At 45.3% G+C, this 24,037-nt stretch overlaps 1 protein-coding gene across 2 annotated transcripts in view; it reads left to right on the plus strand.

Annotated features, from left to right (window-relative positions):
• Positions 1 to 24,037, plus strand: part of ANKRD28 (ankyrin repeat domain 28) — a 1,823,421-nt gene that overhangs the window by 620,072 nt on the left and 1,179,312 nt on the right. For both annotated transcript variants that reach the window (XM_069648906.1, XM_069648905.1), the window contains exon 5: positions 14,966 to 15,166. In XM_069648906.1, the coding sequence (XP_069505007.1) occupies positions 14,966 to 15,166 (201 nt within the window). The remainder of the gene's footprint in view (positions 1 to 14,965; positions 15,167 to 24,037) is intronic.

A 24,037-nucleotide genomic window follows, 5' to 3' on the forward strand; every position in this document is an offset into this window, starting at 1 on the left:
TTGCCCTCAGGTAACGCCGCAGCCGCTACCACTCAGTCATGAGGCCATGCCCCATGGTTCATCGGTTGGGGGAAGGCTGGCGAAGCATCTTGTAGAGTGGCGTGCCATTACTTCAGATGTGTGGGTTCTGGAGATCATAACCCACGGCTACTGTCTTCCCTTTCGGCACAGGCCTAGCGACAATCCACCGGGGAACCTCTCTTTGCAGAGTCCGGATCCGCTCCTTGCGCAGGAAATTCAAGCCCTGCTGGAGAAAGGCGCCATAGAACTGGTGCCTGTAGCGGAGAGGAACAAGGGATGGTATTCCCCTTATTTTTTGATTTCGAAGAAAGACGGGGGATTGAGACAAGTTCAAGATGGTTACTCTCAAGTCCTCCAGGCCCTTCAGCTTCAGGACTGGTTGGTGTCTCTCGGCCTCAAAGATGCTTACTTCCATGTGCCGATCCATCCCAAGCACAAGAAGTACCTGAGGTTTGCGGTTGGCGACTCGCACTTTCAGTTTCGGGTCCTGCCGTTCGGATTGACCTCCGCCCTGAGGGTTTTCACCAAGCGCATGGTGGTGGTGGCAGCGCATCTCCGGCAAGGGGGGATTCACGTCTACCCCTACCTGGACGATTGGTTGATCAGGGGGAGCTCTCCCGAGCAGGTCCTGGATCATCTGTCCGTCACCTGCCACTCCCTTCACAGGCTGGGCTTCTCCCTCAATTTAAAGAAGTCCCATTTGACGCCAACACAGCGGCTCCAGTACATCCGAGCACTGCTCGACACTTCCCTGGGGCAGTGTTTTCCTTCCCAGGTGAGGGCTCTTCACATTCAGCAGATGGTGCACAAGTTTCAGCATGCCCAGACGCTCCCAGCGTTCGAGTTCTTGAGGTTGCTCGGCCTCATGGCATCCTGCATTCTTCTGGTGCCAGAGGCTCGCCTGCGGATGAGATCTTTGCACTGGGCACTCAAGATGCAATGGTCGCAGTCCTCCGGCAGGATGTCGGACCCGGTTCAGGTGCCGCCCTCGGTCGCCCGGGACCTTCTGTGGTGGGCCGTCGAAGGCAACTTGATGAAGGGGGCTCCATTTTGGCTTCCCTGGCCGGAGGTGACGATCGTGATGGATGCATCCCTCACAGGATGGGGAGCTCATCCCAACGGGCTGACAATCTTAAAAAAAATAAACCAACAGTGTCCTATCTGTAGATTTATGCTGGCGGGCTGACAGTCAGCGGTCGTTCGTCTCTGTCGGAGTCCAGACTCCATTTCAATCTGTTGGAGCTGAGGGCCGTCAGGCTAGCCCTGAAGGCTTTTCTGCCGACTGTGCGAGGAAAGAGTGTCCTGATCCTGACGGACAACACAGTGGCCATGCACTACCTCAACAAAAAGGGGGGGGGGCAGGGTCACTTCCGCTGTGCAGGGAGGCGATGCAGCTCGAGTTCTGGGCCATCCAGCAGGAAGTTTCGATCTCGGCAGCTCATCTGGCCGGAGACGACCACGTGACGGCGGATGCTCTAAGCAGGCAGAGCACGATCTCTCACGAGTGGGAGTTGGCTCAGGAGATTCTCCTGGAGATCTTCGCCCTTTGGGGGACCCCTCAAGTGGATCTCTTTGCCTCCAGTGTCAACCGGAAGTGCGAAAGGTTTTGCTTGTGGGAATTTCCTCCAAAAGGAGCCTTAGGAGACGCGTTTGTGGTGGAGTGGTCAGTCCCGCTGCTGTACGCGTTTCCTCCAGTCCCCGTCATCCCGCAAGTGCTGCGGAGGTTACGGAAGTTTGGTTCCCGGATGATCCTCATTGCTCCGGCGTGGGCTCGGAGGACGTGGTACCCGGACCTTCTCGACTTGTCCATCTGCCCTCCACGTCGTCTTCCCTACCGAGACGATCTGCTCTCACGGGAGGGGGGGTCAGGTTCTCCATCCAGAGGTCAGATCCCTCAACCTTCACGCTTGGCTTCTGAAAGGTTGAGGTATAAGGATTGGGACCTCCCTGAAGACGTGATGGAGGTGTTGCTTTCGGCCCGAAGGCCTGCAACAAAGTCTCTGTACCGTTGCCGTTGGCGTAAGTTCTGCGACTGGTGCAGAGTTCAGAATGTGGATCCTTTTGCATTTGACATCCCCATGGTTCTGTCCTTTTTACTTTCTTTGGCCCACAAGGGCTTGCAAGTGGGTACCATTAAAGGTTACCTGGCGGCGCTGTCCATCTTTAAGCGCTCGTCTGAAGAGTGTTCTTACTTTAAAATCCCTTTAATCTCAGTTTCTGAAAGGGCTCACTAATGTGTTCCCTCCGTCACCTTTCCTGGTGCCCGGTTGGTATTTAAACCTTGTTCTTAAGTTTCGTAAGGGTGCTCCGTTTGAGCCTTTACATTCTTGCCCTTTGAGGCTGTTAACTCTGAAAACTGTGTTTTTAGTTGCGGTTACTTCCGCTCGCAGAGTGAGTGAGTTACAGGCACTTTCAGTTAAGCCACCCTTCACTGTATTTCACAAGGACAGGGTTGTCCTTAGAGTTCGTCCTTCTTTTCTCCCGAAGGTAGTGACGGAATTTCATTTGGCCCAGAAGGTTGTTCTTCCGGCATTGTATCCTCCTCCGCATCCTGGTAAGGAAGAGGAGAGGCTCCATAGGCTTGATCCTAGGAGAGCTTTAAGCTTTTGTGTTTCACGCATGTCCCGGGTCAGAGTGGACGATCAACTCTTTATTGGTTACGCTGGAAAGCGTTTGGGGCAAGCTGTGAAGAAACAGACTTTGTCTCGCTGGATTATTTTGGCCATCTCAGAGCGTTTCCGCTTGGCGGGTAAGGACCCACCGGCTGGCTTGCGGGCCCATCTACCAGGGGTATGGCTGCATCTACTGCCCTGCAGAGGGGTGTTCCTATTCGCAACATCTGTGATGCAGCCACCTGGGCTTCAGTACATACATTTGTACGTCACTATTCCCTCGATTCCATCCGAGGACAGGATCTGGCCTTTGGCAAGGCGGTCCTTTGCTCTGCTATTTGATTGGCAATTCTAAATTTTGATTCTAACTTCTTTCCCTCCTCCTTGCTCTGGTACTGCTTTGGGAGTCTGTCATAGATATGGAATACGTCGGAGGACCCAATCCCCTCGAAGAACAAGTTACTTTCTTACCTGGTAACGTTCTTTCGATGGGATGGTCCGACGACGTATTCCATATTGCTCCCTCCCTGCCTTCCCCGCTGCAGAATTTCTTTTGCGATTGCAGCTTACGTTCCACAAGGCTTTGTGTCTGACTGGCAGTTAACTAATGTCACACGTTCTGGGGGAAAAAACTACAACTGAGGCTACGGGCGTCGTGCGTCCTACTTATCACATCGGATGACGTCGGACGTCGGAGGAGGTCCTCGACGACGGCGCATCGACGCAGGATGCAGACGCCGAAAAAAGTTTCCGAAGCAGCACAGCTGTGGTGATTACATGTCATAGATATGGAATACGTCGTCGGACCATCCCATCCAAAGAAAGTTACCAGGTAAGAAAGTAACTTGTTCGTCTCACTCACATCGACCGGAGAGTATGGTTAAAGCTTGCTGGTGGAAGCCTTGTGTGTACACTATAAATTGGGCTCGCCAAACCCCACACCAGTGGTAGTATAGAAGCCCTCCTTGCACTGTATTCCTCTAAAAGCTCTGAATCTCTTCGGCATGTGTGGCATGTGTGAATTAACATCTATTCATAACTTTTCAGAAAAACTTAAATCGAGAACAGTGGGAGTTCAGTGTAATTGCATCCAAGAACGGTGCGAGAGGTTGTGCATCGTGTGTTCACTCTTATTATTTTTTAATAGAACTGTTAATCTATTAACACTTGATATATCCAAGATGCATGTCTGTTTTTAAGTGATTGTATATGCCTTTATTTCTATGTTTATCTCTTGTTGCATAGATGCTTAATATATGCTAAAGTTAATAAGTAGAAGTGTGTATCTAGGGATTTGACAGGGTAACCAATTTGGTTGGTGTAATTGATTAGAAATAGACAAGGGGGCCACAAAATGTTTTTTCTTTAGAAGTGAAACTCAATTTTTAACAAGGTTTTACGTCTAGAATGTCATGGTCTTCCTTCGATGTGTATGTACCCCTTAATCAGAACTAACATCTTGATGACACTTTTACGATGAGTAAATGGAATTTCCCCGATTTTATTATTTTTCAATCTATTTTCACTTCTCCCACTCTTAGGGTGATTTATGTTCAGCTCAGGTTTCTGAATACTAACCATTTATTTCAAATACAATTTGTCCCCCCTACCCCCAATTTCCCTTCATCTAAAAATATGCATTACATTTCATTAGCAAAATAAACTGGTTATGAAGTGCTAGATCTCTGAAAAAAGTGTTTAATTGAACATCCAGTGAGAGATTACATTTTTTTTACTCAGCAGCACACCACAGACTTGATTACAGATCCTTGCGCATATGCACTGGGGTACCTCAGCTTGATGATTAGTTTGTCATACATTCTCAACTAAATTACTTGTTCCATTCCTCTTGACTATGGAGACCATACACCGTTTAAGTCTAAACACAATAGAAACAGCAACCTTGTAATTCTTTGCTACTTTCGGTTATCCACTATCCTGGTCGGACTTTAAAGTATCCCTCTCAAACATATGAAGACTGTACCTCTTCATTGATTATCCCAATGACATAGAGGTGGTCAGTCCTGCCTACTCTTCAGTAAACCGTATTGCAAGTTGTGGTAGGTTGGACTCATAAAACGGATAAGGTGGTACTGTATTAGACAATTTTATATTTATTTGTACCCGAAACAAATCTGTCCCTATATCGAAGGTTCGACCCTATAGCAGTATATATGGCTTTTCCAACCGGGCTTCTTTCCCTTGTTGCACAGTCTCAAACTGAATGTCTTTTAATCAGTCTTCTACACAGTTGGGTCTCAGGTCCACTTTTCCCCCCTTTTGTGGACCACTTCGTCTGTCTGCTTCTCCCCGTAGTAAAGGTATCCCTGGTATTCTTTACCATGAAAGTTCCTGACTTTCTTGCCCTTCGAAGCAGCTCTTGGGTTTCCCGCTACCTTGGTTCTTGTTTCCCTTAATCCGCCTCGGGGTCTGGCCTAGTTTGTTTTTTTTGTCACCCCACCTTAGGGTATGCTTTTGTTCACTATGCCTTGGGATCTGGTTTCTCGTGCCACGCCTGGTTTTATAGGTCCTCTCGCACCTCCTTGGGGTATGGTGGCGCTCATCCCACCCTGGGATAGAGATTGGATCACCACACCATGGGTTGTTGCATCCTCTCACCTCAGGGTATTGTTTGGCCTCCCCCCTGTCCTCCCCCCAACCTTTTCCTGGGTTCCTGGATCGGGTGTGTACCTCTTGTCTCATTGCAGAGCTCCTCAGAGAATCAGGGGGTCCTGTTATAGGCTTCGCCGGTTCCTCAACATCTCCTTGGTTTTTAGTTTCCGGCAGAGCTTGTGCCTTACTCCTACGTCCCGTTCCCTTTCCTCCATACTTATGGGACATCCCTCCGTCCTGTGGGAGGGGACCGGAGCACTTTGTAAAAAGCATTTAAAAAATTTTGCAAACATTTTGTCCTTCCTCTTTCTTGCGCTGGGCCCGGCACGCAGCCGTAATCCCACCCATCTCGGCTCCGCATCGCCCATCAGTCCTTTTCTCAGCTCGTTTGGGACTGGACGCACTTGCATCCGCGGAAGATTTTTTTCCCTTTTTCCTTTCTGGCTCTACATAGCAATCGTGTACTAGTCTGTCTATGTTGTTCAAACTAGACTTTCCAGATTGTTCATCGTGTCACCGACGCTTCGCGAGGGCGCACCTCCATCCTCTTTGTCTAGAGTGTTTGGGTCCGGATCACTGTTGGGACTCCTGTTTTTACTGTGATTCCCTTTCGGTCCAGGCACTTCAAGGTCGGTTGGAGCGGTGGGAGGAGGTGTTTCGACAAACTACTCCTTCGCATTTTCAAGCGTTTATCGACGAGAAGAAGCGGCGCCCGGTGAGTTCTTTACTTTTCGGAGCACTCCGGCCGGGAGACACCTTCCTGGGTTCTTCCCGAGCCGAGAGGGGCGCTGATCGCTCTGTCACCGGGGATTGCCCCGAGGTGCCCGTTGGGCCTAATAATTGTACCAGAGTTTTCTCCGAGGGTCTCCGTAAGGGGCCTTTGGATGCCGGCGTACATTCCGAGGCCCCTCCTGTGGGGGCTGCTTGTAGACCCAGTTCTACTGAGTCGTGGGGTACCGGAGCTAGCTCTGAGGCCTCTGTCGGCTGCCCTCAAAAATAAAACCTGGGTACGCCCCGAGGCCTTGGTGGGGCTTGGTGTTACCGAACGGATGTTCGAGGCCCACACTAGTAAGGCTGTTACCGGACCTAGGTCCGAGGACCCTCGTACAGAGGCTAAAGTTACCAACATTTCTGATAGGCCTGGCAAGGCCTTGTCGGTGAAGGTTTCTCACCGTTCCCGCTCTTGTGGCGACGCCAGATCTGTTGAGGGGGCAAAGAAGGAAAGTTCTTCTTTTACCGGCAGCGCGAGGCCCTTCCTGAAAAGGCTAATTTGGCTATTGGTATGTCGCAGAAACATTCCAGGCCTCATAGTACCGGCTCAGCTGAGGTTTTATGCTTTCCCGCCTCTGGTTCACCGGACGATTTGCAAATTGAAGAACGCGGTGAACACGGTGAACGCGGTGAACTGTTCTCTGCTACTTGTAGCCCCATGGTGGCCGGCCAGGTTTTGGTTTTCCGAACTTCAACACCTGTCGGTGTATCCGCCGATCAGGTTACCGGTGACCCCCGATCATCTTCACCAGGGGGAACAGCAGCTGTGTCACCCCTCCCCACAATCGCTCAGCTTGGCGGCATGGTGCCGGAGTTCAAATATTTAGAACATCTTAACTTGTCTGCGGATAACATGCGTATTATCCAGGCAGCCAGGAAACCCTCGCTTAGGTTCCAGTACAGAAGCAAATGGCTCAGGTTCTGTCATTGGTGTTTAAGCAAGCAGTTGGACCCAAGGAGGCTACAGTTGACCCGGTACTGTCCTTTGTATCCTCCTTAGCAGAGTCGGTTGGTTGTCCACGTTCTGTCATGCAGAACTTTTTCAGCGTTTTCCGCTTACCTCTCTACAGACCAACACTGTGTAACCCATTGGTTAAGAGGCATTTTGCAGGCTTGACGCTCCTTTATCCTCCGATTCGTAGTCCGCACCCGACGTGGATCTAAATATGGTCCTAACGGCGTTGTGCCATAAACCTTTTGAACCAATGGCCACGGTGGACCTCAAGTACCTGTTGTGGAAGGTGTCCTTTTTGGTCACCGTTACTTCAGCAAGGCGTGTGAGTGAGCGCCAGGCTTTGTCTGTGGAGCATCCCTTCTTGGTATTTCACAAGGATAAGGTGGTCCTACAGACCAATCCTGCTTTCCTGCCAAAGGTGGTATCTGAGTTCCATCTGACCCAGTCGCTCTCCCTGCCTGTCTTTTTTTCCGAACCCTGCCTCAGAGGCAGAAAGGGTTCTGCATTGTCTCGATGTCAGAAGGGCTCTTAAGGTCTATCTGGACAGAACATACGAGCTTAGGAGTTATTGTCAACTGTTTGTGACCTTGGTAACCCACAAGGTAAGCAGGCCTCTAAGGCGACTAATTCTCGGTGGATCGCCGCCTGCATTTCTGAGTCTTACGCTGTCCAAGGGCTGAAGCCTCCTAAAGTTATTCATGCACACCTGGTGCAGGGCAAGGCAGCTGCGGTTGCATTTCAGAAATATGTCCCCTGGGAGACCATCGCAAAGGCTGCTACTTGGGCCTCCCCATCTGCTTTTTGTAAGCATTATTGTCTCGACATGAGCTCAAGATCTGATGCTCTGTTTGGTCAGGCTGTGCTGAAGAACCTTTTTCAGTAAGGGTTTTTTCCATTCACCCATAGTTCCTGTAAGGAGTGCTTGGGAATCTCCCATAAGTATGGAGGAAAGGGGACGGGACGTAGGAGTAGAACCCGGGTACTCACCGTAGTGACCACCTTACTCCTAGTCCATAGTCCTCTTTCCTCCATGTGCCGCCCGCCGTCCCCTCTAATAAGGTTCCTCTGTTATTGCTAATAGGTCTTACACCTGGCGATAGAAAAGGACTGATGGGCGATGGAAAGAGAGGAAGAACAACATTTTTGCAAATGTTTTTGGGATGCTTTTTACAAAGTGCTCTGGTCCCGTCCCACAGGACAGAGGGATGTCCCATAAGTATGGAGGAAAGGGGACTATGGACTAGGAATAAGGTTGTCACAATGGTGAGTAACCTGGTTCTTCTCCCACGGGCATCCGGCAGGTCAGTGGTACCGGTTCCCCAACTCGCCGTGGGTGTCGTGTGGATTGTTCGCATGTTTCTCTGGGCTGGACTTTCCTGCATCCGCCACTGGCAGGGTTGTCTGTGTTCCTCGGCCCCCCCCCCCCCCAGTAGAAGTGTTTCACGTGTCCCCAGCTCCACGGATTTGTCTCCCTTTCTTCCAAAGCTGATTGGCTCTTTATCCCTTTGATAGGGTGTGGGACTTGGCACGACTGTCACTCCCAGCGGATTCTGTGCACAAAGGGTCAGAAACCATACCAACCACCATTTTAGGAACATTTTAGTCATTGTACATTGTAACTCCAATGTACCAAACAAAGGTAGTATCGGAATCTTGGGAATAGGGAGGGTAACCAATATCCCTTTTAGGAACCTCGTGTTATTTAAGATTGGAGTGGTACACCCCCAGTGGAATAAATACTGCTTGCCCTGTCACCTTGGGGTTGATGAGCTGAGCAGGCTCACCTCCAAGGTCCCAAATGCAGTGGCTCCCCCTTCAGACTATATGCGATTCTGTAACAAGACCCCTCACAAGAATGTGAGATTTCAGAACCTATGCTAGCGATTCAGTGAAGTTCTCTTATCGGCTAGAAAGCCTGCATTATATCAACTGATCCTACTGACAGAAGTATGTCGAGCATCCATATAAATGGGTCTACTGCTAAACTGGAGATCAATAGGCAAATACTTGTTTTTTTTTTATAACGTGCCTAATCCCGTATCCGAGTTTGGTTTCTAAGCACGTATCTGGGATTCGACCGTCTGTTGCTCTGCGTGATCTTGCTTCCAAGACCAGCGCGTTGCCCCTGTGCTATTCATTTAACTTTTTTGTAATGTGAACCAGCACTACTATTTTACAGAAACGTGGCTAAAGGAACATTACTCACCTAGTATTCATGAAGTCATCCCAACTGGTTATAAGGTTCTTAAACAGGACAGACGCACAGTAGGGCAGTGGTGCACAGCATGCAGCCCATGGCCCGAATACAGTCCTACACTACATTATTTATGGCCATCCAAGTCACAGGAGTTTGATAATTAAGTATTGCCTAAAGTCAGTCAGTGGTAATGCCATTAAACACTATCCTGTGTTGCCGTAAAAAGAAAGTAATAAACGAGAAAGTAAACCTGAACAACCATGTTTTTCTTTTTACTCAAATTCACCCACTGATGCCTTTTACTAACCGTTCGTTTCCATGGATAGTTCGGCCACACTGTATGGGACTTGTGTGGTGCATTCAGCCCTCCAGCCGGACCCCGTGTGCACCCCTGCAGTAGAATAGCATTGGTGCCAAAAAAATCTGGACAACTATCACTTTGCCAGATATTGCTGCGCCATCTTGTGAGTCAATGCAGAATGAAGCCCATGGTCCTACCCTCCCCCCTACATCTTCCTATTTCTTATATACAGGCTATAATTCAATATTCAGAGTTGATCTGTCTAATTTAGACCCTGAGCTGGCTTTGCAACATAACTTCTGAATCCTCTGGGATGTCAATATTTGGACGGATCAGCCACATAATTGCCTCACTAAAACACTGTTCCAAATCTAGAAGTCTGGATGTACTCCTGCTACAAAAATGAAGCAACCCATGTAGCCGGTGGTACTTTAGGTGTAATCTTTGCCCCTCTGATTCTTTCTTTGCCCTTTGCTTTAGTTGCCACACTGTGGGATGACGGTTCCGCTCTGCCCTTCATCATAACTCACACCCCTAGATACATAACCCATGCAGTGTTCAAAATACCTATAGAATTTGGAAAGACATCAACATTATCGAAAAACACATCTGTTGTTGGCTACGACTATTCCAGAGGGGGACAGCCTTTATATGGTAATGTGTAGCGGTTTTTGACTCATCATTACTGAAGCAATTAACTCTATTGCCCAGATTAAAACATCAAGCTCAGCGAAAACCCTGCAAACGTATTTGATTCATTGAGGAACTGAAAAATGTGAAACTCCTCCATAGACCCCCCCCCTACAGAAATGCAAGTGTGCTAAAAATAAAGACTCAAAAATGATTCAAGATTAAGCTACCCCTCCAACATCAAAACAGCAATATCCAGATTCTATTCAAACAAAATTACAGAAACTACTAATCCTCAGAGGTGTTCAAAATAAACATTTTGCAATCCCCCCTCCCTCACAAGGAATGTCACTCTTCCTGGCACTCACTATTCTCCTTTCTTCTTCAAAGATCTTCTCCAGGTCCCCTTAGTAGCCGAAGCAGCCGCAGCTGTTATTATCACCTCCATTTCCTCAGCGTGGGGTACCCTGTGAAATCAGGGGAGCTTACTGTAAACCCTTAATAAAAAGAAGCCAAGCCAGACTCTATGAACCCCAATATTTTAATTGCAATCTGCAGTAAACCAATTGATAGAGATGCATACCTTAATCTCATACAATTTACTGAAGAATATCAGTGGATTTCAGACTAACAGCAGAGCGAGTCATTTTTTTTATCTGTTTGGGATGCCCCAATCTCAAGTAGAGACCAATAGCGCAGATGCTCTCAGCCTGCTTGATCTCATATCTTCCTTCAACCCGATTGATCATGGTAAGTTTACCATGATCAATCGGGTTGAAGGCAGATATTCCGTTTGACTTGTGCATTTAGGGAATTCGCCCTAAAATGGATTGTCCTTCCTCATTGGATGTACATGACGGATCGTCATCCACCCATGTTTCCAAATCTAAAGAGTGTGTTTTTAGAGTCTCCTCAAAGATGTTTGCTTCTCCCCACTCCTCTTTAATCTTCCTTTCCAGTGTCCCTTTATTACAGAGATCACAACCTTTCCTGTGAGGAGTATGCTGGTGACACACATCTAATCTTAAGAATGCCTAACATACTTCAGACAGACTTGTTTGATGCCATCCAACCACCTGCTAGTAGCGCCCCAAGGCCCACCCTCGTCCCAACCCCCCATCCCCCCCAAAACCATATCCCAGGAAATACTTCACACTTGTCTTTCCATCGGACCTCACTAATTCAGCTCTTTCCCTTTCATGTTCCTCTCGGGTTAAGATTCTGGAAATTATTATGGACTCCAAAGTATTCCTTGAGCACAGATTGCAGCTATGGATATGGAATCTTAGTCCATCCTAAAATGTTCCCCAGCCTCACTTTTAATAAAAAATAAACACCCATTAGGGCAATCAGCCTATGCAGACTGGATTATGCAAATATACTTGGGTGCCTCATATTTAATTGTAAGCCTTCCGACAGTGGAAAATGTGGTGACACTGCTAATATTGATACTGGGGTGTGGATGGAACGTATCTCTCTGACTTACATGCTTTCTTGAGCTATGAATGGGGCATAGTAATCTTCATGTTTCTGGGCATTTCCTTCAAGGCTATTCGGAGTTGTGAACCCACATTCTTTGAATACAAAATAAACCCCTTCCCGCCAGGAATCGAAGATCTGCATCTGGCTTTAGTAATGCCCTCATACTACAAAAGGGGAATTTGAGACGTCTCCTTTTTGTCACTGGCACCTCTAATGCAGATCTAATGTGGATCTTGCCGCCTATTCCTATCCGATACATTGCTTTCGAAAAATACATTAAATCTGTGTTTTCCTAAACTAAGATGCATGCATTCTAGGAATGGTTATGCAGGGAATTTATATACACGCAATTGCTCCATTTGCGAGATGATTATAGTTCATCTTTCTTAATGCGGCCCTGGTCTATTTTGCTGCGGTCTATTGCTCTTCTGTACTCTTTAGGTCTTATGTAATACGCAACAGATGGTTTTCATTCGAGAATAGCCATATTCCTTCACTTCACTGCTGTCTTATGTTAATTGTTTTGTATTGTTTAGTGTGCACACTGTTGACAACATCGATGCAGTAGATGTTTAGTGTTGAAATAAAATACCAATTCATAGCGTTGTCCATGGGCTGAATAAAAGTTCAATGGATTACAACATACCAGTTGTTTGAAAGTCAGTTGTCTCTGCTATGCAGAAAGTCCTGTTTTCCGTATTACCACACTATACTTCCCAGGGGAGGATCCAATCTTCACAATACTCACTAATAAAATAAGCTACCAAACGCCACATAGTACATGATTCTTAGAGGGAGATCCAGAGAGCCAACACCATGGGAGCACAAGTGAACAATGTGAGTACATGAAAAAGATTTACACCCCATATCTATCCGTTCTTCTGTTAGAAACGTGTCAGTTTGAAGCAAGAGAAATGTTAAAAAAAATTCTATGCAGCCTCTATGATCGGAACACTCCATGATGGCCGTAGAAACAGGTCACACCTCGATTTTTAAACAAGATCTCCTAATAGGTTTTATAAAAAGGGTAGGTAGGATGTGACACGATTCCCTCCTATTTTAAAAATGTTCGCTTGAACTACTAAAAAATCGCGCATTTTCAAAAGGCTGATAAAAATATTCCTCTCAATTGTACCAGGGAGGGTGAGACCACAGAGAAATCGTTTTGTTGTAGAAAATCTACATATATAAATATATAGAATTTATTTTATTTATTGCATTTATAATACGCTCAAACCCAGAGGTATCGCAGTGTAGTTGGACATCTTGCTTGTATGCATCCTAAGAAAGCAGTACATTTCACAGCATTACAACATGACACTTGTATATAAAAATAAATCATAGTACGTTTCACAGCATTGCATGACAGGACAATTAGCCGTGCAGTATGGTTCGGGCGCAAGATACTGGAGGGTGCGCGTAAGAGTGCTGTTTATGGGGCTGCTGGGCTCTTACTGCCCTTGGTAGTAGGGTGAGTGGGGGGGACATCCGGCTCAAATGTATTGAATAGCCACGTTTTGAGGACCTTCTTGAAGCACTGGTGAGAGGGCTCAGTTCTAGCGTGACGTGGGGAGTGAGTTCCAGAGTTTGTGGGCCATAACTGGAAAGCTGCACCCCCCTGCTCTGGCGCATTTCAAGCGCGAGATATGCTCTCACCTGCTAATTAAGTGTAACGCTGAAGTAGTACATTATTCACCATTACTCATTTCTTGGTTGTTAAAGGCAATAGTAAAGGCATATTTGAAACGTATGTCCAAAACTTCAAGTGTTTACATATCAATTCACTGCTCCGCAGGACATAACTAGTACGTTTCGGGGGATTTCTAAAGTATATGAATAATTTGATAGAATAGTTGTTTTGCTCGCTTTAAAAACTGCATTTGCAGTCAACATGTGTAACTTTTTCATGACCCCTTACCTTTACAGAGTTCAACATTAGTGTGAACCATGTCACGTGGGTGTTGAAATCTAGCAACAGGAAGTATGTTACCAGATCCACCACAGTGGATACCCAATCCACGGTGATGGGCATTGCCACAATTTAGAATCTTCTTGCATTACCGGACATACGAAATAAGAATGTTTCATAGCGGCTTTTGCCATTAGGGTACTTGGGCACACCCATTTATGTTCCTCTGGTATTCTACTGCACTCACTGACATGAACCCTTGACCAAGCACCGCTCAGCCTAGGATTAGCAGTCCCAGAATGAACCTATTCAAACTCACCCTGCCGGGGGAAAATAAGCCACCAAACCTCAATGGCTTGCCCAAACACAACTCCATCCCCTCATTCAACGAATCACTAACTTCTGTACTCCTTTCCTATCCTCCCGTACTTCCTCAAATCATAGTTCACATCGTAAGCTCGCTGGGATGCACGTGCACACGTCAACATTCTCTTCAGGTCTGATACAATTGCGTCTGTGTCTTCTTAATTATTGATAAAGATGAATGCTGAATTTTAATCTTTTATCTAATACTAGCAAAAAGGACCCATTCTCTGAACGGGTTCTGTGGACATCAATGGTCCTGTTCCAATTCGCTTATCGCTTGATGTGCTTTACACCCTGAAGTAAACCCTGAAGTAAAATGCACTGAGAATGAGTGTGTGTAGCTGGCTGACATACCCTGGAGCAGACGTTTTCTGGAGGGGAGGCGAGATTTGGTGTGATTCTGCATAATCATGCATACTGTGCCCGTTCCCCATCTGTTCCTCACCCTGGCATGGTGCAGTTTGAGGCGATGCAAATGTCTCGGAAACTGTGCATTCTAGGGCTGGGGACCGCTCCATCTCCTGTGTGACGGTCCTGAAATCTGGGGAAAGAAGTGGGTTGTCCAAATGTCATGTAGCCAGTATTGCCCGGATGGTCCTTACAAAACTGCAATAATTGGTCCAGATTGGTGGAATGGTGTGGAATTGTATATGGAACAACGCTTTGCCAAGCCACAAACACATTTTGACGTTTGCTGTAATCTGGGGAACAGGATGGGCCGTCCAAATGTCATGTAGCTAGTGTTGTCCCGAGGGTCCTAACGTGTAAAGCAGTGTGGAATTGAGGAAAAGTGCGTTGCCATGCCACAAACAAATCCACACATTTTCACTTTTTTAAATATAGATACTTGAAAGCATTAAACAGGATGGTACTGGGAACAGTGAGATATATTTTGTAGTGAGCAGGGATGCAGGAGGCAGTCTCTCTCTAATGATGTAGCACATTAGAGCTGCACACACTAGATTGGACTTCTAGGAGTAGATTTAGGGTCGCCAAGGCAGTTTTGTTCTTACGCATTGAGAAGTAATGCATGCTTATAGGGAGCTCTGCAGAGTTTGCATGATTTGTACTGCACTGCATGTCCTTATCTTCAGCGTTTATCTTTCAGGAAGCTGTCCAGGTCCTGTTGAAGCACTCGGCCGATGTCAACGCTCGTGACAAGAATTGGCAGACACCACTGCACATCGCTGCTGCCAACAAAGCTGTGAAGTGCGCCGAAGCTTTGCTTCCTCTGCTGAGCAACGTCAGCGTCTCGGACCGTGCTGGGAGGACTGCACTGCACCATGCAGCTTTTAGTGGCCACGTGGAGGTAGGACATGTGCACTTACACCTGCCCTCTTCTCAGTGGGGCGTCATAGGAAACCTGTTGTGCATTTTGTGATAACAGCACCACATTTGGCACACCTTTATAGCGAGCCACTGCATATTTAGCCATGGACATCTATGGAAGGCATTTTCCAAAATGGCTGCCAGGAAGGTCAATCCACTGTTAGAACTGGCAACAGCAGCACATCCATGTAACGTCAGGTTGGGATAGATGAAATCTGAAGCGATCGGGAGGTTGTGTAAAGTAATTTGCAGGAAGGTACGCACTTGTGTATTTATTTATTTCAAGTCAAATTCAGGAATGCAACTATGGTTTATTTGACCGTTATTTGATGTTTTAACGATCCATGCAATAAGACAGTGTGAACCACTTCTCTAGGCTTATTACGATGATCAATCAAATATTTTAAAACCAAAATTAAATTTGTAGTAGCATAAACAATTAGCCTAGCTTCCTTTGCAGGCATAGACAAACATTTGGACTCCAAAGACTAAATGTCTCCAAGACTCCATAAGCCACCACTTCTATGGGGTACTTGGATGGGTGGGGACAACAAACAAGATGGACCATAAGAGATAAGTCTTGTGACCAAAACTACACTTGATGAAGGGAAGGGGAAGTAGCAGAAATGAGCTAGATACACAAGCCACTAGAGCCACACAAAGTGAGCTCTGACCACGCAGCATGCCTGCCAACTAGACAGTCAGGTTGGAGCACCAAACGCACAGGAGGACTGTGGAGGTTGGGCGCAGAAATGCGTTGACAAAGTGGTAAGAAATCGACAAACACTTGAAAACCATTATAACCATACCTAACAAATGTCAACTTTCCCCATACTCAAAATACAGAAACGCACAACCACAATTGCACAGCAATCCACACGCACTTCATAATCCACCATAATAGCACATGGGAGTTCTGGCAAAGCGAACGGTTCAAACCGAACTGAAGCAGCCAACAGAACATCACTTTCCTTTCCCCACTTCACTAAACCCCCCAGCCCCCTCTTGACCACTCCTTTTTAGATCTGCCAGAGCTCCTGGGCACCACTGCAGTGGTGACAGTACGCGGTATGAATACCTTTAACATTAACACAAGTAAATGTATAATCACGTTATCTGCTGTACAACACTGATATGGGAATAATATGTTGTTCATTACGAATATCAGTAGAGCACAATAATAGTAATGAAGACGGCTCAAGTGCAAATGATCAGTCAGCAGCTCCCCTGGATTCAGCCACCTGGTGTCTTCCTTTTGCCATCTCTATATGTAACCCACTGACCAAGACTAACGTTAGCCTCATCATGTATGTCTGGCCCGTTTCCATTAAATGTGCTGGGCCAAGGCAAACCAGGACTGGTCAAAGGCAATCACAGGGGTCTGTCAGGATACCTGGGTAGCATCTTTTAAGACCTCAAACAAGTGTCTAATGATGGCCATTGTATGGGTACTTTCCAGCTATAGTGGAAGCTGGCCTGTGGGACAGATGGCTCAAGCTTTTGGTTGGTGTCTTGCATGAAAGGCTGCCCAAGCTATGTTTGTGTTGCAGTGTTGTTTTCCAGTGCTTTAGTTTTCTTTGGCCTGTTCCTTGAAGCAGTCTTTGGTCAGCCCCACCCTCCCCAGCATCTGGGAGTCAAAACCTCCTGGTGCTGTTAACCGGATGCACATTCCTGTGTTGGCGTGGCAAGTGGTTGATGATTTTAGAGCTTGTAACCCCACATTCTCTAACAAGGACAGTGCTTCGATCCATCCCATCACCAGGGAAATAGGGAGGCTGAATGAGGGAGCTAGCAGTGCTGTAGAAGAACCTCTGCTGCTACCAAGATTATGGTCTATATTGACTACAGCAGCAGCTGTGAAGATGTGGCCATGCACCTTCGGGGCAGACCACTTTTTCCCTGTAAAAACTGCCGCCAGACACGATTTACCATCTGAGCTTAGAGTCGAAGAATATAATCGTAAGAGATGCTCAAGTCCAGCTGTGGCAGTCTGCCTACTAATTCCTTCTTGTATTGCGTGTGCGAGCATGTAACAACCCTATGCTTTGGTGTCTCCTGTGTAATGCTGTTGAACAATGCTTGAAGTTGTAGTCGTACATGTCCGCTTGTGTTTGACACTAAAACTTCAACATTTGGGCCATAACAAGGGCTACAGGGTCGAGGGGAGTGGGGGTCTGCCGTTTGATCTTCAACACCGAGAGGATCTAGAAGCATGCTTTTCAGGGCACGCAACATTGAAGGCACGGATTCTTCATGACATGGCTTCTCCTTATCTACTGTGCACAATTTGCAAGATGAAATGATGGTGCAGCCCCCATTGCTTTGGTGAGCACTGCACCCATGTCCTCTTCAAAGGTTTGGAGACATCGCTGCCCTCATTTTGCGCCCATGTTTCTGAAAACTAAGCAAGGGGCCTCTCCTTGAGTCTGGTTGAACGGACCCCGGCTCACAGCTTTATTCATTGCGGTTATCCACCTCCATCTGTCCAGGATGAAAGAGCTGAGATCAGCCAGCTTCTCAGCTGCTTCTTAATCTAACTTGGTCTCATTGTGAATGACCAGTTCAGCTCTTCTATTTTTCTTTATCCATGTTCTTTGATTCATGAAACATTTCTTGCATGGTTGAACAGATTCAATAAGCGCTTAGTGTGGTATCAATGGCTATCATGTCTCTAGCACAGTTTCTTAAAGAATCTCTGCGCCGTCCATCATGTCTTACTTTGATTGTTGCTGCGTCTCAGAAGGTTGCCAACTGAAGACATTCATCTTGGACTGGCTTCTCAGTATTTGATGAGTGAATGTCACCTGGTTATTTATATGCAGTGGTTGCATCATCACTTTTACCGTATACTCCTTATTGTTGCTCGCTTAAGTTTGCTATTGTACTTTTGTCTGCATGCATGATGGTGCTGGACGTAGTTTTCAATCATGGCTGATCAAGTGCTTTCCAAGTGGAGAGTTTGTGACAAATGAGGCATATCTTCAACTTATTGTGAGGTGAAGATGTTGATGGCACTGGATGCTTGCGATCAACCAGCTTGAACCTCTTGCATGTTATGACTATGCTAAAGGATGTCAGAACGGAACAACACTAACATTTGTCTGAAGGCTTTATCTTGGCTAGAATTTCCAAGCAACTGCACGGACTACACTTCTCCTGTTCAGCATCCACGACAGCAGCATCTTAGTGAACATGCAAAGATATCAACAAGTTAATGTTCATCTTCTGATAGATACTGCTCTGGTACTACTACCACCATAAAACTCTCACAACAAAACAGTATCAAAAAAACTCTACAGCCACTGCCACCCCCCTACTACTGGATACCGAGAAAGAAATGTTTACTATATGTATTTTTTTATTTCATTTTCAAGCGAATTGATGTAACATTAAGAGGAATACAGCTATTGGTGATGTGAAAATAATCATTGACTTGCAGCACTAAAATGTTTCTGGTATTTGATGACCACATACAGCTGCTGGTGCCACAGACCACTCAATTGTTATTTGCAACCATATTGTAATTACATGGATGGGTTACTGTTAATTAGATAACAAATGTCCTATAAAATATGGCTAAATAATCTCTTCCCCAAGCTCCATGGACATCTATATTAAGCAGAAATAACCCCCTGTCATCGTACAAACCTGGCTAAGTTCAGGCATTTTAATTCTCTGTAATGGGAGGATGCCATTTTCATAATTACTTCCACATATGACTGAGCCCAAATCTGTATTGGCTCGTTATCCGTGTATATTCTTGTATATGCATTTACATTTATGCCAGATTTGGTGCCATCACAACATGCACAATTATCGTGGATGTTGGGCCTAGGCTGCTCCATTACCTTCATTCTGGGTAACCTATGTATGCACTCTAAGGAAGCTGGATGCAGGGACTTTGCAAAGCCTCAAGTTCCCTGGACTGCTGGTGTGTTCAGTCCACGTGACAATTTATCTACCTTTGCCGAGGGAATCTCTTCAAAGTTCGATCTACAATGCATAGAAGAGAGGGTGGAGGGTGGAAGAGGGGGGTGTGAGGTGTGTTTTAGTAGACTTCATAACAATCCTAAATCTTGTATTTGGCCAGAGGTTGGTACACAACACCTTTCACATTCTACTCATGTCTAATGAATAACTGTAGTCTATAGTGTTTTGGGAAAGGGGGGCAATGGTGGGTATATTTATGTATCTGTATCTAATGCCTGCGTGTGGGCAAAGACAGCTACGCACTCCTACCACAGGTTTGCTGGCAGGATTGTGCATAGGTTGCAGCTGAGCCATATTTTTCCCTAGAGACTTGCAGATCTGAAACTGGATCCCAGATTTTTTTCCATGTTTCCCAAACCAACTCTACCTGCCTTTTCCTTGTGATAAGTGAGGGTCCTTACCCAGACTGCACACACGATGCCTCACCTTGCTTTAGTCCAAAATACTGAAGCAAATACTTCTTAGCCGCCTTCTTTCACCACTGGGTAATGCATCATCTAGGATTAGCTCTTTATAGGGTTGCGTGCATGAAGTACGCAGTCCAATATAGCAGTTCAGTAAATTGGACAAATGAAGCAATGTTTGCCTTTTCAAAAGAAAGCATGTAAACCAGATGCCTCAAAAAACTGATTTGTGAAAATGAGGCTAGCCTATGGTAATTGGTTCAGGATATATGCAATGTGTCTAGAGACTAGAGGACCACCAAGGTTGATCAAATGATTTTCTGATCTAGCACTGTACTATCCGGAGTGCATTATGGGCCATGCATTTTTCGGTGGATACCTCTACTGAGGGGGGACAGCATTAATCAACGTAGAGTCCGCCGTGTAGTCACCTATGCAACACGAGTTAAACAAGGTATTGCGTTCTGGGATATGTAGCCCTGTGGTTGAATTTTCTCTAGGTTAGGAAAATGTGATGTTGGGCATCTAGTGAGTGAGTGAGGCAAAGTGAATGCCTCTCATTGCATATGTAAAGAGTGTGGCGTTTAAATTCAGGGCCTATAGTCCTGTCATGATATCAGTACTGAGTGGTGCAGAGTGTATTCTTGGAAACCTGGTTCTTTGGGACACTTACACCATGTCAGAGTGCAATGGGGGAGGGTATATATTCCTTTTGGCGCATTTTGACTAAATCCGGTTAGATATTCTAGAATATGTAGTCTAGAAGTTTCTTTCAGATGAAAATATGTAAGCTAATTCTGTTTCTCCTTTTCCTCAGCTATCCTTGATTAATGTCTTTCCGTCTGCGAGGATGGCCTGTTGTAATTCCTTGCTGTGGTAAACATTTCAATCTGCAAGCTAGTAGCCAGGCACAAGTCACTTGCCCCTTCACATGAATGCCAATTGTCCACATGCACACAGAGCACACCATTTCTTACCCAGAGTGAATTCTCACTTCCCAATGGCTAGTGCAAGGTTTTTGGCCTAATTCAATGGACCTATAGCTCCCTAAAGCCTCCATCTTTTGGATGCAATTGACTTAAAATGTAGCAGACCACATTACCGCTCCCTGGGGAGCACACAGCTCCAAGTGGCCTGCCTGATGCATAATGCACAGCCCAAGAACGCCCCAAAATGTACATTTGGATAAATGTTTTTACATTACTGCCAAGTAGTTGCTGTTGAGCAACCCCACACCTCTTGGTAGTTCCCATGGTCAAAATGGTAAATGTCGATGGCAGAGGCTGCTAATACCGCTGGCAGTGCTCTGCTACTCTACCAAAGGCTGTCAGACCACTGGATGATTACTTAAAAATGAAGAATATTTTGTTTCAAGCCGTTACAATACCCATGCGTCTCTCTGTTACTTCTTAGTGCCCTTAAACGCTCTTATGTCTACTTGCCAGTAGAATGCCTTAGAAACTGCGTACAACTCAGTTCTCTGTTGCCTTTGTACTTGGTAAAAGGGAAGTCATACTGGCAGGTGTTTAGGGTATCTAGGTGTATGACAAACCATGGCATCTTATTGGAGTATCCTGGCATCTGAAGCTGTATCTAACATAGAAGGCTGTTTTTTCCATTTAACGGCTGCCTATGCATATGATGGCTATATCTGCCATGCAAGGCTAGACCTGCCAATGTTTGTATTGAAGTGAGATTTGTTACGGTCCACATTGGAACCTTTGGTGTAGAATGGCCGGAAGGACGTCTTGGAAGCAAGACATAGCAGAGCAACACAGGTTCCAATCCCAGTCGCGTGCTTAGAGGCTGGTCTCCTGTATTAAGAATTGCTGGCAGCAAAGAAATGTGGTTACAAGCTGAAGTCTGATCACTTTGTAGCCCAATCTATGAAGGAAAAGGCAGCATTCACAGTAGTCTTCACAGGTGTTATGTTATTGTAAATGTATGAATCTGCTACCAGGACCTCTTTTCATGCATTTACTGTGTCTGAATTTGGACTTGGTCAAGAAAAACAGATTGACTACCCCTCTCTGAATAGTCCCTTCTGTACAGCAGGGTGAGGTGATATGGGTCTACTTTGTTGATGGGTAGATGGATCACCTGAATACACTTAGATGTTTCTCTTTAACATACAGTTTTCATTACAAAAAACAATTCTTTTTATTTTTCATAGAAACATTTTAAAAAACCATTTATACAATTGATCTTAGATCCTCATTCACCACTTCCATCTGACATATACGTCTACAATAATGGGGTAAATTGAATTTGCTTTTCTTCCAACATAACAATTGATGGATTATGCATACGAGAAATGGGAACAACACATTAAATTCCCTTTGAGGTCGACATATGTTTCGGCCCTTAGACGTGTACCAAATCCTCTCTTGGGTTGTCACTTGATCAGATATTGGGCCATCTTCAGGACACAAACTGTTTTTGCAGGAAGTTCAGTTTCATTCCCCAGTGGTAGATTTAATTATCTAAATATCTAAAAAAAATACATAAAACATATTTACAAAAAAAGAACACTGTGCTAGCCTGCTAATTTAAAGGTGATGATTCAGGTTGTCTACTTAAAGAATCAACCACATCACTAACCTGTTGTCCATATAGTGTTGCTTGGGACTTCTGAGCTTGCACACTGGTAAATATCATCTGACATCCAGTGTCTTGTTCCCTAGGAATAGAGAAGGTGGAACTCATAAGTGTTCCCTAATATTCGTTTTATATTGTAGATAAATCCTTTGTTGAGAGAAGCACTGTAGTGCAACTTACGTAATTAGACGTGCTTGGCCGTGCCTTCCGATGACGGCACGAGTCACTCAGTAATCCACTCAGTTGGAGCGGCACACCGAAGCAGTGTTTTATTCAGTTATCGATGTCTGCCAAAGAAAGGGTGAAACAACATATTTCAGTTTCACCTTTCATTTTCAGGCCAAGATTTTCTTTTCGTTTGAGCCGAATGTTAGTTAGAATAACTATCTGACGCTCTATAGTGCAAAAACAGATTCGTTTTTTACAATTTATAAAAAACTTGTTGCAGAAGTTTTCAAATCACCTACAGCCTTACACTGAGTGATGTAGTGCTTGAATGCACTCCTATCTACGTTTCTTTACTTACTCGTGAGAATTCTAGTTGTTGCTTCTTACGCTGGCCTTTCCGTGCTGAGTAGAGGACCCGAGCAATCATACTGTGTTGGTCTGACTTGTTCTTGATCACACGACTATACGAGTCTGAGCATGTGATGTAATACGTGCAGACAGTGTTTTGTTTTTTTCAAACGGGCTAGTGTAATGCATAATAATAGAAACACGGTTGTCTGAGATTCTAAGGACTTCGAGCCCCATAATTCATTTCTCTCCATCTACCAAAAAGAGCTAACAGCACAAATAGATACATACAGACTATCTTTAATAATATAAGGCAGCAATACACGTATGTGTAGGTCTGACAGTGCCATTCTAACATGCCGTAAAAACGAGCAATAAGTAATTTTTCTAAAATCAAGTAAGCAGCAACTACAGTATTTACGGTACTTGAGATCATAATAATTTATACAATCAAGTAGACGGTAGCAATGCGCGAAGCGCCGTCTCTCCTTTGACTTTTTTAATTGTGAAGTTGAGTCGCTTAGCACAACAAATCTATACACAAATTGAGTATGATATTATGCATTACACTAGCCAGTTTAATAAAAGCAAAACACTGTCTGCACGTATTACATCACATGCTCAGACTCGTATAGTCACGTGATCAAGAACAAGTCAGACCAACACAGTGTGATTGTTCGGGCACTCTACTCAGCACGGAATGGCCAGCGTAAGAAGCAACAACTAGAATTCTCACAAGTAAGTAAAGAAACTGAGATAGGAGTGCATTCAAGCACTACATCACTGAGTGTAAGGCTGTAGGTGATTTGGAAACCTCTGCAACAAGGTTTTTATAAATTGTAAAACACAAATCTGTTTTTGCACTATAGAGTGTCAGATAGTTATTCTAACTAATATTCGGCTCAAACGAAAAGAAAATCTTGGCCTGAAAATGAAAGGTGAAACTGAAATAGGTTGTTGTTTCACCCTTTCTTTGGCAGACACCGATAACTGAATAAAACACTGCTTCGGTGTGCCGCTCCAACTCAGTGGATTACTGAGTGACTTGTGCCGTCATCGGAAGGCACGGCCAAGCACATGTAATTATGTAAGTTGCACTACAGTGCTTCTCTCAACAAAGGATTTATCTACAATATAAAATGAATATTAGGGAACACTTAGGAGTTCCACCTTCTCTATACCTAGGGAACAAGACACTGGATGTCAAATAAAATTTACCAGTGTGCAAGCACAGAAGTCCCAAGCAACACTACATGGACAACAGGTCAGTGATGTGGTCGATTCTTTAAGTAGACAACATGAGTCATCACCTTTAAATTAGCAGGCTATGTATTTTTTTAGAT

Source organism: Ambystoma mexicanum, chromosome 2q (genome assembly GCF_040938575.1).
Source record: "Ambystoma mexicanum isolate Mex_15411 chromosome 2q, UKY_AmexF1_1, whole genome shotgun sequence".
Lineage (NCBI taxonomy): Eukaryota > Metazoa > Chordata > Amphibia > Caudata > Ambystomatidae > Ambystoma > Ambystoma mexicanum.